This window comes from Neodiprion pinetum, chromosome 4 (genome assembly GCF_021155775.2).
Source record: "Neodiprion pinetum isolate iyNeoPine1 chromosome 4, iyNeoPine1.2, whole genome shotgun sequence".
NCBI classification, from domain to species: domain Eukaryota; kingdom Metazoa; phylum Arthropoda; class Insecta; order Hymenoptera; family Diprionidae; genus Neodiprion; species Neodiprion pinetum.
Genome location: NC_060235.2, coordinates 41,980,450 through 41,994,697, shown reverse-complemented (window position 1 = coordinate 41,994,697; position 14,248 = coordinate 41,980,450). Strand labels below are relative to the sequence as shown.

General features: G+C 39.9%; 1 protein-coding gene across 2 annotated transcripts; it reads right to left on the bottom strand.

The window, feature by feature from the left end:
- Positions 1-204: 204 nt before the first annotated feature.
- On the bottom strand, positions 205-7,049 carry LOC124217084 (nonsense-mediated mRNA decay factor SMG8). Of its 2 annotated transcripts, none has more exons than XM_046622362.2 (15): positions 6,893-7,049; positions 6,622-6,766; positions 6,256-6,530; positions 5,957-6,184; positions 5,682-5,875; positions 5,455-5,558; positions 5,167-5,360; positions 4,841-5,080; positions 4,535-4,738; positions 4,338-4,450; positions 3,942-4,115; positions 3,566-3,830; positions 3,174-3,485; positions 2,895-3,074; positions 205-702 (listed from the first exon to the last, which is right to left on the bottom strand). In XM_046622362.2, exons 1-15 carry the CDS (start codon positions 6,931-6,933, stop codon positions 582-584), a joined length of 2,790 nt encoding a protein of 929 aa, XP_046478318.1. In that variant the 5' UTR covers positions 6,934-7,049; the 3' UTR covers positions 205-581. The 2 variants fall into 2 exon arrangements, with proteins under 2 accessions (XP_046478318.1, XP_046478319.1); XM_046622363.2 differs by having other exon boundaries at positions 3,942-4,103.
- Positions 7,050-14,248: the final 7,199 nt, after the last annotated feature.

Genomic DNA, 14,248 nt, shown 5'->3' with positions numbered 1-14,248 from the left:
CTTACATGTTTGTAAATACCCATTATTTACATTTCATACTTTATTTATTATTATACATCGTCGTTTATTATTGCTTTTTTTTTTGATGTCAGAGTATTCCACTTATGTAAAATAAATTGTTTACGCTCATTAAAATACACATTGTTTTTTAGTGAATATTGTTGAAAACAGAGAAAGAGAGAAAGAGAAAAAATTGATAAAAAATTACATACAATACATATTTTTTATTTTCACTGTTCGAGAAACATTTAATCATGCCAGACCAATAAATTAGTTCTTATTACAAACCAGCTGCGCATGTAAATGCTTGGTGTAATAAACTGTTACTTCAACTATAAATTTTTTTAAACTGGAATTAAACTAAAAGTAACAGGAAAAATCACCCAATACTGTAAACAACCTGTGTACAATCGTGTACACACCTATCCCGCATTGGATTTATTAAACTTCCAGAGCCTCGGATGTACAAACAATCCGATTAGTCTCACCCCTGGGTAGTATTTACTTCTGAATTGAAATACACGTTGAGATTTTCCACGTGCTGAATTCGTATCCTTTCACAGATGTTCATGTGACATGGATCATTTCTTTTCTGGAACAACTTCACTGATACCGTACATTCCAGCTAAAAGTCTGCCATGGGCTATAGGTACTGGTTCTTTCGGAGCCAAATAAGGCCCCTTTTCGCCCATGTAAACATATCTGCATTAGTTGTTAAGGATGATAAAATTTCATCTCCTCAAACATCAAAATGTATAATAACATGTCTTGATTGTCGTACCTAATATCAGAGTGGCGACGGACCGCGAAAACCAGGAAAAGTCAGGGAATTTTGACGAACCACAAGGATAACTTTGCTTTTTTTTCGTTAACCGTATTCAAACGTCTGCTATGCTTCGTAAATTTAGTTAAGTTAACTTTCCGAAATGGTAGTGTTCAATTTTTAATTATTTTTATGAAACAAAGCAATACTATGTATTTTTTGGATCCAAATTTATATATTCAAGGTATACAGCTTAGTCCGGTCAATTTAGACATTTCGAAACACAATAATTCCGACAGAGCTGAATTTTGGTAGAGACCTTGGGTTTACCATTATAAAGAAAAAGAAAAAAGTCCCCATCGATACCATGTGTGCTAAAAAAGTTATTCAAGGTCAAAGGTCAAAATTGTCGGTTTTTTCGATTTTTCTCGTTAACGGTTAATTTTATCAAAAAAATAGCGAAATTGTAGATCATAAAATTATCCACAAAAATGGTCTCTATACTTTTTTTCCTAAGAATTATCATTTCTGAGATATCGCGATTCTAAAAGTCGAACGAGTTACATTCTATATAATATGCACGCATATTGTATATGTCACGGATATACATAGTATATGTATAGTATATATAGTATAATATAGTATATATTATACTATATGTATAGTATATATACTGATATACATAGTATATATATAGTATATAGTAGACTGCCTCAAAAAAAAAAAAACCATTTTTTTTTCGAACTCCAGATTCATGAAATCATAGTTTATAACATAATATTATACCTCGTGAATGGAAATCGCCGTGCGATTTGTTTAAGAGGTGCCGCATCGAGATTTTGTAATTCCCATTTGATTAACACGTAAGAAATCCAATTCTGATGGTCGGAGGGACATAATAATTTTTCTATGCAACGAACGGAACTCTATATAGTAGCGCTTGACAGTTTATATGTTTTCTTCGAATCGCCGTGTGTGATAAATTTTTTAATCGCATGATTTTCGAGTGATTCAACATTACGTAAAACGGGGTTTTTCGCCTTTTCGAAAAATGGGTACCTAGGATAAACTCCCAGCTTCCTCGACTGGGTCACATTAAAATGTTGAATAATATCCGTCAAATAAATTTGAAGAAAACATATAAACTGTCAAACGCTACTATATAGAGTTCCGTTCGTTGCGTAGAAAAATTATTATCTCCCTCCGACCGTCAGAATTGGATTTCTTACGTGTTAATCAAGTGGAAATTACAAAATCTCGATGTGGCACCTCTTAAAAAAATCGCACGTCGATTTCCTTTCACGAGGTCTAATATTATGTTATAAACTATAATTTCATGAAGGTGGAGATACAAAAAAAAACATATTTTTTTTTTGAGGCAGTCTAATATATACTATGTATATCCGTGACATATATAATATGCGTGCATATTATATAGAATGTAACTCGTTCGACTTTTAGAATCGTGATGTCTCAGAAATGATAATTCTTAGGAAAAAAAGTATAGAGACCATTTTTGTGGATAATTTTATGATCTACAATTTCGCTATTTTTTTGATAAAATTAACCGTTAACAAGAAAAATCGAAAAAACCGACAATTTTGTCCATTGACCTTGAATAACTTTTTTAGCACACATGGTATCGATGGGGACTTTTTTCTTTTTCTTTATAATAGTAAACCCAAGGTCTCTACCAAAATTCAGCTCTGTCGGAATTATTGTGTTTCGAAATGTCTAAATTGACCGGACTAGCTTCTAGAGTTTTTGGTCATAAAAGCTGCCCAATATTACCTAAGTTTCGTGGAAAAGCGTCAGGGAATTCTGAATCTTTTGACAGCAAACGTCAGGGAATTTTATTTGAGCAAAATTGTCGTCACTCTAAATATGCACGGTATAGAGTGTGTGATGAGATGAAAAAAAAAAAAAATTGAAACAATTCTTGTATATCCAATATTTTTTCAAACAGTTTTGCAAAAAATTTTCAAAAATTGTCAAGTAACTTGATTGCTGTGATTACCTGTAAAAGAGAAAAATCTTTGATCTCTGAAAACCTTGAGACACATCTGATCAACGTGATTGAAGATTTGAAATTTCCCATTCACGTTACACAATTGCCAGAAAAAAAGGATACGGAAGTCTAAGGACCCAGTAGGCGCTCTGCGATAACTTTATTGGTTCCTCGCAACCAGTGACGAAAATCGGACAAGGGGGGGGACCTGGTTGAACCCGTGGATTCAAGGTGACATGGACCGGGGCCTTGGGCGTTACAACATGTATTCTCATCAACTGTGCCATTAGCGGCTTTGTTTGCCTAGAATAGATTTTATGGTTCGATTGCTTGATTGTAACAAAAATACATCAAGCAGGAAATTCGGAATATGATGTGATAAGAATAGTTCATCAACAGTACCTGCAGGGACACGGAAAGTATAGAGGCATATCTGCCGTGCTGGATGTAACTTTGTTCCCGCTGTCCTTGACAATGCCAGTTCCAGTGGCCTTCAGGACTTTATCAGGAGCAGATGCCATAAACCTGTGGCCTCGTGGACACTCGTATTCAACGCCGACAAATATTTTGACAACAAATTCCTTGCCCCCCTTAGATTTACGGCCGCGTATCGAATTCATATTTTGAAAATTTTTACCTCCCCGATTGTAGCTGTGACTTGGATTGTCGCCAACCATTGGCCACAGAGATCCTCTCTCCTTCTGGTGCTCTAGTCTGCAGCATTTTATTACCTCGTCAGAATTGAAAGGAAATTAAATAAACAGATATATTGTTTAATGTTGTCCCCAATTTACCTGACCGTCACATCCCAGGGTAGTAAAAATGCTGACGTCGCCAATACGCCGGTCTGATGCTGCAGTCCAAGGTTGTGCGAGTAAAGACTGCTAGGCCCAAGGCAGACTAGTGACCAGCTGGAGAATTGCGGCAGGAGACCAACAGGGGATTCTGTATGCAGCATACCTGGTAGATACTCTGTCGTCGATGGCTGTCGAACAAGCGACTTTTCTGATGCTTCTGCATCGCTAACCTCAGGCGTTGAACAATGTAACTGTTCAGGTTCTAAAAAAGGAATTATGCAATTATTGCTGTGAATGAAGAACCAAAAGGCAATGCAGTTGAATAACAATACCCATCCATCTATTTATGGTGATTATCACTTCGCAAACAAACCTTTGTTGTTTTCTAGGTCTACATCACACACTTCGATAACCACATTGTGGGCATCTGGGACATCAGTTGTGTCGCCCGGAGTGAGACTAGCTTTGTTGCTGAGCCTCTGATTATCATCGTTTATTAAATCGCTTGTAGGCGCTGACTGTCCACTGCCAAACACTGGAACGTCATCTTTTTGTTTTGAAAAGTAAAGATTGCGTCAAAAAATAATGTTGTATAATATCTGATGGAAAAATCTGCTATGCAAGAAAGGTCGGGGTATGTGATAAATCCAGGACAAGAAATCAGATGAAAAATTTCTTGAGGGATTTAATAACGATAGTCTTTTTCTGTTTCAGAACTTAAAGGATCTCAATGATCTTGTTTTTGATAAAACCTACACATGGACCTTACCATGCAGTGTATTTACACCAAGGCTACAAGCTTGCGTTTGCCCCTGTGGAGTCGACAGCTCAATACGAGAAAATGAGTCTTTTCGCTTTGTAACAGGAAATAGTTGTGCTGGTCTGAAAATTGTCAAGGAAAGCGACTTGATTAGTCATTTCAATTTCAATAAAACTCGGATACTTGATATATGAAAGACTGCCAACCTGAAATTGTGTATGCTGGGCTGAAAGACTGGAAATTGTATGCTTTCTAGTTGCGAACATCCACACTGTTTGGCCAATAATTGAAAATAATCATAGTTGGCCTGTCTTAAGCTGAATGGATCCTCTCTTGGCCCTTGGCATCTGCCACAGTTGCAAGCACACACGTATCTTACGCCACTGCTATGCTCCATTATTGGTAGATCGCTGATAGATTTAGAAATGTTTTGTGATTATCGTTAATCAATCTGAATCCAAGATCGGTGTTACATAATCTGCTTGTGACTAAGATATTGCTCTTTATTTTACCCATCATCATCCCTAGGCTCCACTTGTTCTCCACCTCCTGCCCCTTCACTGCCACCTTTATGGATTGGATTTGTGCAAGGATTCCCAGTCAATGAAAGCACCTCGCACATTTGTTTGCCTGCCCGCCAGTGTTTGTCACATTCTTGCTGCAGTTTTTCACTGAACTCTTCAAACAGTGGGCCACGTGCATGCATCTCAAATACTGCCATGGCATGTGCTAGTTTAGTTTCGTGATATGCTCTGAAAATGTGGACAATAATCTGTCAAGGAAAATTTACTGGTGAAAGTAGTAAAACCTTTTAACCAAACAATTTCAGAATTCAGACCTGGTGTAGTGTTGTGGAAGACCGTCTTGATATGTTTGAAGTGCTCTTGGCAGAACCTTGCTGCACCTGCTCTTACTAAACTTTACATCAGTGTCAAGTAAGTGATGGAGTGTTGAAGTTTCTCTGTCCATTCTCTTGACAAAGAAATCCATGAGCTTATTCACAACTTCAAAGAAGAGAGACAGCGTTGGTATCTGTTCAATAATACTTGACATGAATTTAACTGAATTTTATTTTTTCTATTAGAGGATACACGATCCTTGTAGTTTCAGAAATACTTGTTCTCACTTGGAAATGAGTAGGTGCTGCAAGCCGCCCCACGTTGTCGTCAAAACCTTTCGCAAAAGCTAAGCTTATGTGCTGCTGAAGGAACGACTTGAAGGTATGTGTTTCTAGAAGTAAATGATTTTAATTTAGGTGAAGGCAAACTTGTATGAGTAGTATATTCAAGATTTGATTGTTGAAAATTCTTGACAAAATAAATGAGAGAATTTTTTTTTTTTAATCAATTTTACCATCTTCTAAGTCATTCGATAAGAATAGAGAATCCACGCTGGCTAAGCTTCTTGAAGTGTCGCCACCTGAGCTTACTTTGCAGCTTTGAATTAGCTTCCTGACCATGTGACCTAGGATGTCTCTGGACTCAGTCGGCCCCGTGTGAACATAAACAAATTCCTGATTCGCTGGGATTGCAAAAAGCGAGTTTGTGCTAAAAACAGAAAATTCGAACATAATCAGAAGTCTTTGACCGCGTCAAATTTTCGTTATTGACAATGAACCATGACTATACCTAATATTAGTGACTATTCGGTTTTTTCTTAATATATGATATATTTGATCCTCAAGCGAATGTTCAAGCTTTTTAATGTTGCCACCTTCTGAATCCCGGAATGACGAAGGACAGGTTTCAAAGTAGAAAAGCACCCGTGGTGAACATGGTCTCACATTTGTAGCCCAATCCTTAGGAAGTCCTGGAATTCCACTTAGAATTTCTCCAACTTGTCCTGAGGTCTTCTGCCTGCGTCAAAAATCGTTGACATTGAAAATTCTATGTTGCAGATTCTATTTTTTTATCAGAAATTAACTTACCTGACGACATCCAGCGCTCTAAACAAGTGAACATAGCTGTAATCAAAACTGTGGGTAGGGTGAGTAAGTATAAGTACATGAGAAACGTGGAACAGGACGAGCAGAGCTCTGGAGTATTTTTCTCGCATATGAGCCCAAGCAGTTAGGAAATCTTTGCTGTCGCTCTTGTCGATGAACCGATCATAGGCATTGATCAACGTGTGCGTGTCTAGGAGTCCTCGAACGTGCAGGTAAACCACACGATCTTTCGCATCATGATATCCTTCTATTTCGCACTACGGAATAGATAAAAATGGTAGAATTTCTTACATTGGACTAATTACTGTGTTGGAAGTGCATATGTTTATTCAAGGCTACAGTCCATACCAAGTCGTCCTCGTCCACCGTGGGATCATCCAAAAGACTCGTTTGTAGGATAGAACTGAGCATCTCAGTTTTGCATGCTTTGGCACGAAAGTGTGACTTTCCAAACACAGAGACGACAACAACTTTTCTCTCTGCATTTGGTAAGCTATAAAAACAATGATTTCAAATTTAATGAGGTTTGAAAGTTACAGACAAGGGTTTCAACTGGTTGAAGAAGTCTGTGTTAATTAGATCGCCTCCGTTCTTTCGCAACTTAATCGAATGTATTTACCTGTCCGTGTTAAATGGGAGTTTAAATTTTTGAGGCCTCATTTTATTTCGTATTACAATTTAATTGATAGCTCTGTAAGTCGTCTTGTTTTAGGTTAGAGTTCAAATTGTTGTGTGGTTATATTTTTAAAGAATTCAAACATGTGTGCCATCGCTGGTGATTGCGGCTGAACTTATGACTGTAACCAACATTCTGATTATATTCTGTTACTCTGAAGATAATAAATATCATCTGAACTTAAATCTTGTCAATTAGTGGCGCTATCTAACAAAGTATTTATAAACTATAAGTCCAAATTATGTTATATCAAATGATATACGAGTTGCCTGTGATAAGGCGTAATTCCGTATTCAAAATCATGATTTTTTTAATAGAATATGGTTACCAAATACATTGTTGTGTATAAATACTAAAATGATTTAAAGAACATTATTTGATACTTGTGATATATTACCCAACTTCTTCGCTTTTTCATTAGTCTTCTTTTAATTCAGAGATATGACGATCCATCGCGAATTTTATGAAAGCTGACGGAAAAAGCAGATTTATTAAACTTTTTGAGATAATAGTAATCTCCAATCAGAATTTTAGACAAATCAATTGTAATAATTCAGTTATCGGTTAATAATGGTCGACATTCCTCAATTATCAAGATCGTATTTAAAAAGTCGTCTCAATTTTTACATGAAGAATATCACGAAGGGCAGAAGGGAAAGTCGTGATATGCGTACGAAACTGAAACGTACGGTAACAAAGACTTAATTCATCTACAAGATTGCGATATCGTGTCGTCCATTTATTTTTTAATAAGAATAAAAAGAATTCGACGCTCCAACTATAATTTTTGTCATCTTGACAAATATTGTCACATCGAACTGAATATAATAAGGTTTACCAAGGTAAATCAATTTTTTTTATGTTAGTGATTTATTTAAGTTTACTATTCTGTATATAATGTAAGGTTATGTTTAGTATGAGTAAAGTTATATGAGTATCTATCAAAAATCTCGGTCTGGGGCAAGTGTGCACGGGTAAGTGTGCGTGTTCGCACACTTACTCCCGTTGTTTTATGTGAGAAAGCAATGAAGTTGTTGTAAAAAAATTGACACTTTGCAGGGAGCAATACACAAAACCTCCAACCGAAGAATGAATACAATGTATTAAATGCATGGATTGGTGGCATGAACAATGTACCTTTTATGAAGGAGGTAGTTTTGAATGTGATCGCTGCCACAAATAATCCTCGTAAAATTATCAACTAATTTTAAAGTTTCTTTTAAATTTCTAAAATTTCTTTAAGTTCATTCTTAGGCATCTGATTTTACGTGATTTTATTGTAATAAGTCGATCTCGCATTATTTATTTATCTAGTCTTCAAAATAATTTGTTATTAAGAAGACTATAACTATTCAAGAACAATGCGCACACTTACCGTTTTGAATTTTTATTTGTTACGCGTTTGAATTTTTCTCATTAACCATTTTTTCTTTCTAATTGTCAACGTTTTATGTGTTATTACTTAATTTAATTATTAGTGCAATAAATGCTTTATCATATGCATGGGTTCTTTTGTCCTTATTTCTTTTTGTTTAATTTTTACACGAACCTAAATCCTTAAGTGCGCACACTTGACCCGAACGACTCTACGTGTAGTTCTCCTCGAGAGAAGTTTTAAAGTTATAGAGACTTTTTTCATACATATCCGCAAATCAGTACTAATAACACTAGGAGTTAAAAAACAGAATTTCAATCTCGTTGAGGAACGTTTCTTTCCTGTGGAATAATCAAAACGAAGCAGCTAATGCGGGTATTCTTCTATGCGGAGTTTGACGCCAGTGTCTATTACAACAAAAATCTCGTATGAGGCGGCACGAGTCAAAAGATAGTCGTAGCTCATCTAGCTCAGATTACGAGACGAAAGTTGCTGGTTAGTAATTGGCTGACACTTTCGGTGTTTCTACTCTATAATTTAGCGGAACACCGACTGGATCTTGGCTCTAGATGCTCGCACGATGCGTCCAGATCAGACGCGGTCGATCTCTTTGAATTACCGAGATATTTCGAGCTACAAAACCGTAAGGGCTCCACTGCCTCCGATCTCCCAACGAGGTGGTCCTTTTCTGTTATACTCACTTTTTGATCTTTTTGATTAAGATCGGCGTATCTTCTTTTTTCCGGAATACAAAGAAACGTTGTAATCTTGAAAGTTCTAGCGAATAAATGTTAATAAAAATCTGCTGAAAAGTTTGTTGTTTTTTTTATGTGTAAGGGAAACATTTCTACTCATTGTTTCGAATTTAGTAGTAAGGTACATTGAATTTGGAAGCGGAAATCCTGAAGAGAATCGATTTTCATTTGGTCATTAGTGTTTCCTTAACTTATCCCTGGCGTGAATCCTTCCTCGAAACTTCGAAGTAATTCCTCCGACGTGCAGTAGAAGACCAAAGTCTTGTCCTCGTGATCGATTACTGTATTGATTATCTCGACGAGGCGTTTGTCCGGCAGGTTTTTTGTGTACTTGACAAACGTTTGGGTAAATTTGTCCTCCCGTTCGTTCTGAGGTATAATTCCGCCGGCGATATCTTTGCTCGCATCGTTTCCGGGTACCCGCGGTGCATCGATCAGTTCGACATCTTCCGTGCTCGAAGACGCTGGAGATTTTGCTGCGAGACACGAAAACAGAAAGCGAAGTGTAACGCAGCACAACGTCCCCTCGGAAACTACTTGAGGCGCGGTACGAAGAGCTGATTGTAAGTGTGACGGGGTAGCCGGAAACAAACCGGTGTTCGCCTCGCCTTCCGCCTCCTCTTCCTCCTCAGCGATCGGTTCCGGGGGTTGCGGAGGTTCCGCTACCGTCGCGACGTCCGGAACTGGCTCAGCCGGGTTTTCCTCCTGATCCTCTTCGATGCCGCTCATCATCGACGTGGTTCTATCGCCTCGTTGAATCCCTCGAAACGCAAGGAGTTTTCACTTCAAGATGAGGATTTCGACTGCCACGTAGAGAGGGATGCTTCTGCACTGGAATGTATTGTGGGTATATAACGTATGCAGTAAGCTTTCAGCTATAACAGAATAGGAAAAAGATGGAATCAATTTTTATCACAGATTTCTATGATCATAATAGCTAATCATTTTGAGAAACCAGTGATAATGCTGTATACAGAGTTCGTAATCATTTCGTAAAATACTGTACGCATTTACGCATACTGAAACTTGAAATTTGAAATAAATCACGGTAATGAAATTTTTTTTTTAACATCAAACGCAATGATGTGATTTTAAGGTAAATCTAGAGCGATCTTGGTGAGATCCTAAGAGAACTCCGTAAAATGTATTGCGTACTTTCTAAAGTACTTCTGAAAAACATAGAGTAAACTTTCCAAGTTCTCGAGAGTGCGAGGTGCGGGATAGGAGACATGATTTTTCAATACCAATCGTTTTCTTACCATGGCACCATTATGGACAGCTATCCGTACACCATGTCAGCGGGTTAACCGCAATGCGGTATTGGATGTCAGTAAAAGCAGTTGATTTTTTCATGTCTTAGTCTATCGTCATCCAAATATGTTTGCGTACTGACATCCATGGTTTAAATTATCTAATAACGCAAATTGGAGTAATTTTACGATGTATAATTAGAAATTTGTATGAATAAATTTAGAGTCTCCATTTTTTATGTAAGAACATGCGAGAGGAGGTCACCAACGATTCTGATACGAATTGGCCTGGCATTGAATAAAGAAAAGAAAATCGTGTAGAACGATGATCGAGTCAGTCATTAGAAGTATGCAAATATTAACAGGGTAATGAATACCCTGGAAAGCTGATCCACTCTATTTTATTTCATTTGTTTTCACTGTATGCTTGACTTTGCGACTAAGAGGATGTTTCTTTGCGTGGATTGTAACCCAAGCGTTGTTTCAGCAAACACTCATTGTCTCTGAGTTTATATATCACACCCACGTTCATTCTCGACCATATTCTCTAGCCCCATGTCCTAAGAAGTGGTCGAAGATGCGCCGATGCGGAGTTCTAACTTTCGGTGAGTACAGCTGAAATATTTCCGCGTTGAATGGATCCAAAGCCAAGGTGCATTGTAATAGTTTCTTCACAAGTTAACCTGACGATTTTCGCACCAAAATCATGAATAATTCGTACACACATTTTACCACACGATCTGAATAAATTTTCCATTTCCACTGACCTTGTCTGTTACTGATAACTTGACCTACTTCGACCTTGGACGCGACTTTCTCGGAGCGAATCGTGACTTGGACAGTTTCTACAAGTGTGGTACCGTCTAGTCGTGGATGAGATTGTACTTTGGCTTTAGGCACAGATACATCGCTGGTGCTTGCAGTTATTCTTATCTTTCTGGCGGAAGCCCCGGGGAGGACGTCGTCAGTTGGAGTACACGATAAGGCCACGCAGCAAACGCTGACGACTTGGTGTGAGGAGAGGGACGTGTGCGCCGGATGCCGGGCTGCAGAACGTCTGCGTTCCCAACCTCGATGTCTGCAGGGAGACGAAGAGCCTCTGTCGGGAGCAGATCTCTGCGGATGCTGTTCCTCCTGCGTCGCACAACGTGGTACAAATGCGTTAATCTGTCTATTTGCGCTAGCCGGTGTCCGGTCTACATCTCCGTGAACTAAATTTTCCGGACGAAATCCCCCCGGACATAATTTCCCCTCGGCTAAGATCTCCAGGATGATAAAAAACAAATAAATTAAATAACCAATGTACAAAGAAACTTATGAAACTTAAAATAAATGAATAAATTAAAATTAATGTCCGGGAAAATTTCCGAGTGGGCTAATTTTTTTCTGCGGGGGGATTCATTCGCGTGGATGTTGTCCAGGAAATTCAGTCCAGGGAGATTTAGTCCTAGAACTGCGGTAGCGTCATGCTGAAAAGTTTCATCAAATAACTTCGAATGTCACTTCGAATGGTGATAAAAAAAAGTTGAAAACCTTTATTTTATACGTTGCAAATTACTTTCTGCCCCATCAGGATTGGGTCAATCTTGTGACTCTCAGCTCTCGGTGTGGCTCGACGAATTTTCCCAACTGACCACCATTATCCTTGCGACGACCCGATGTGAAGAGGGGCTGATCTGCACCAACTTCACCTGCAGCCTCGATTTGTCTACCGTACTTGGACACGAAGTGGCGGATCTGCGGCTGAACAAGGTTCCTGATAACGGAACGTTCGAGACCCAAGATGGTCCATATGACCAAGGTCAAGGCCAAGGTTACCATGGTGAGCTTGATTTTCCGGAAACCAGCATCACCACTCCTTCAACAGTTGCTACCGACGATCCGACCGACAACAAAGACGAGCAAGCAACGATGGATGCTATCCTGACCATGAAGAGAACACAGGCCTGTTGGAGTAGAAGTGATAAATTAACGCTCTCATTACCATCGAATAACTCGATAGGGCGAGTAGCCGCGATCTCCATTAACGATAAACGGTTCCAACTGGTTTATACCGGAAATTTGCTGTCGGAGCTTGAGGTTCTGTTGAATGTGGTCGACAGGTGGGATCCAGACTCGTTGGTGGACGAGGAAACGGTCGCGTCGCTCATGAGCGCATCGGCCGCGTCGGAGACGTTATTTCGAGATGTTTGGAAAACTAACCGGGAAAAACGCGATTTCCCAGAAAACATGCAGCAGATTTTGATCCGCGGTGCGAGCGCGCATCGCGAATACGCGGAGGAAGACCGATTCCATGCTGTGAACACATCTGCAACCGAGACTACGAACCAAGGTGACGAGTCGACGGTCAACGTTCAGATATCAACTGGTCCCCGGAAGATTCAGACCTCGGTGGACCTCGAGGAGGACGAGGAGTCGAGTTACGATCATTCGGCAAATCAGGACAACGCCAAGGACGCTGAAAAGGCGACGTTGTGGAGTAGAGCGGCCCGTGTAAGTGAATCGGAGCCAAGCATTAAGCGGAACGAGGCACTGACGGTCATCGAAGAACGGTTGTCGGCAGTCGAGTTCAGGACTAGCATGTTCGAGCAGGCTCTCGAGGATCTGGCAAGGTTGTGGTGCGACCCCGGATTTACAACAGGTAAAAACTGTTTTACCGACGCGGAATCGGGATACCGAATCTGGCCGTGGAGTTCGGTTCACCGGCATCCTCAGGGGCAGCTTGGAACCGATGAGAATTTAGCTCTTGCCTCGGAAATCGAGCCGGTAAGGCTTCGCGGAAGCCGACAAAGGATGGACGGCGATCCCGCGATCATTCGGGAAATTCCGGCCCCCGGACAATCGGGACGTCGGAACTTTCTCGGGAACGTCTTCAGGGACGATGCGTCGGTGCTTCGTCGTTTCGGTACCGAAAGTCGGCATCCGCTGGTCCGCACACTGAGTCCCTTCAGCGTCGGGCGAAGGCCTGCAAGTCGAAGACTCACCGAGCCGTCGTTCGAATCACCCTGCAAAAAGGGGATAGAAAATAACCGCAAACTCGCAAATCGCGGCCCTTTGTTAAGGGAAAGTGATTCTGCACCTCGTAGGATCGTCCGGCGTTCGGTTTCGACCCCGAAACCTTCCGCATGGCACGACTATTCACAGGATTCGAGGATCCTGGAGACGCAGATACCTCCACCAAAGCCGCCTGCTGCCATCACGGAGAATTTTGAGAAGCGGGAATCGGTTATCCGGGAAGAAATCCTCCCGCAGTTGATGCCCTCGTGGAGAATGATCGTCACTGGAAGGGATCGACATGTCAATGGAATTCCAGATTTTGGTAGGCGCCACACGAAACGCGAGCTTCCGCTGGTCCTGTTTGGCTCGAATGGGACTCGGACGAAGAGGATCCTCTGGCCCTCGAAATGGATGGGGTACCACCGCGCCAGGCTTCATCTGAAATCACAGGGCCTGACTGATCTCGAATCCCAATTCACGAACATCACGGAACGTCACGATAGCCCAATGGCGGAAAAGCGTTCTTTGTCACAACGAACATCTTAAGCGAAAAAAATGATCATTAAATGTTATTCGAATCTATCCTGTATAACGTATTATTTATTACTACTATTAGTATTGATAATTAAAGCACATGGGTATGTCGCAGACGTGTGTCTTTAATCATTTATATCTAAGGATTAAATTACTGGATTTGAAGGTTACTTTTTCAATCGAAAGCTCAGACGGTGTACAAAAAGATAATGTTTGCGGAATGATTATAAAAAAGAAGAGTATTGTTGATATAACAGAAAGAATGAAAAAGAAGTCATTAAACATTGTTAAAATACGACTTCAACCCTGGGTATCCCACACCCAATGCGCCTCTTGAAGGTTAATGCTACTAACGATGTTGATGATCATATCGGTCATTGCTGTAATT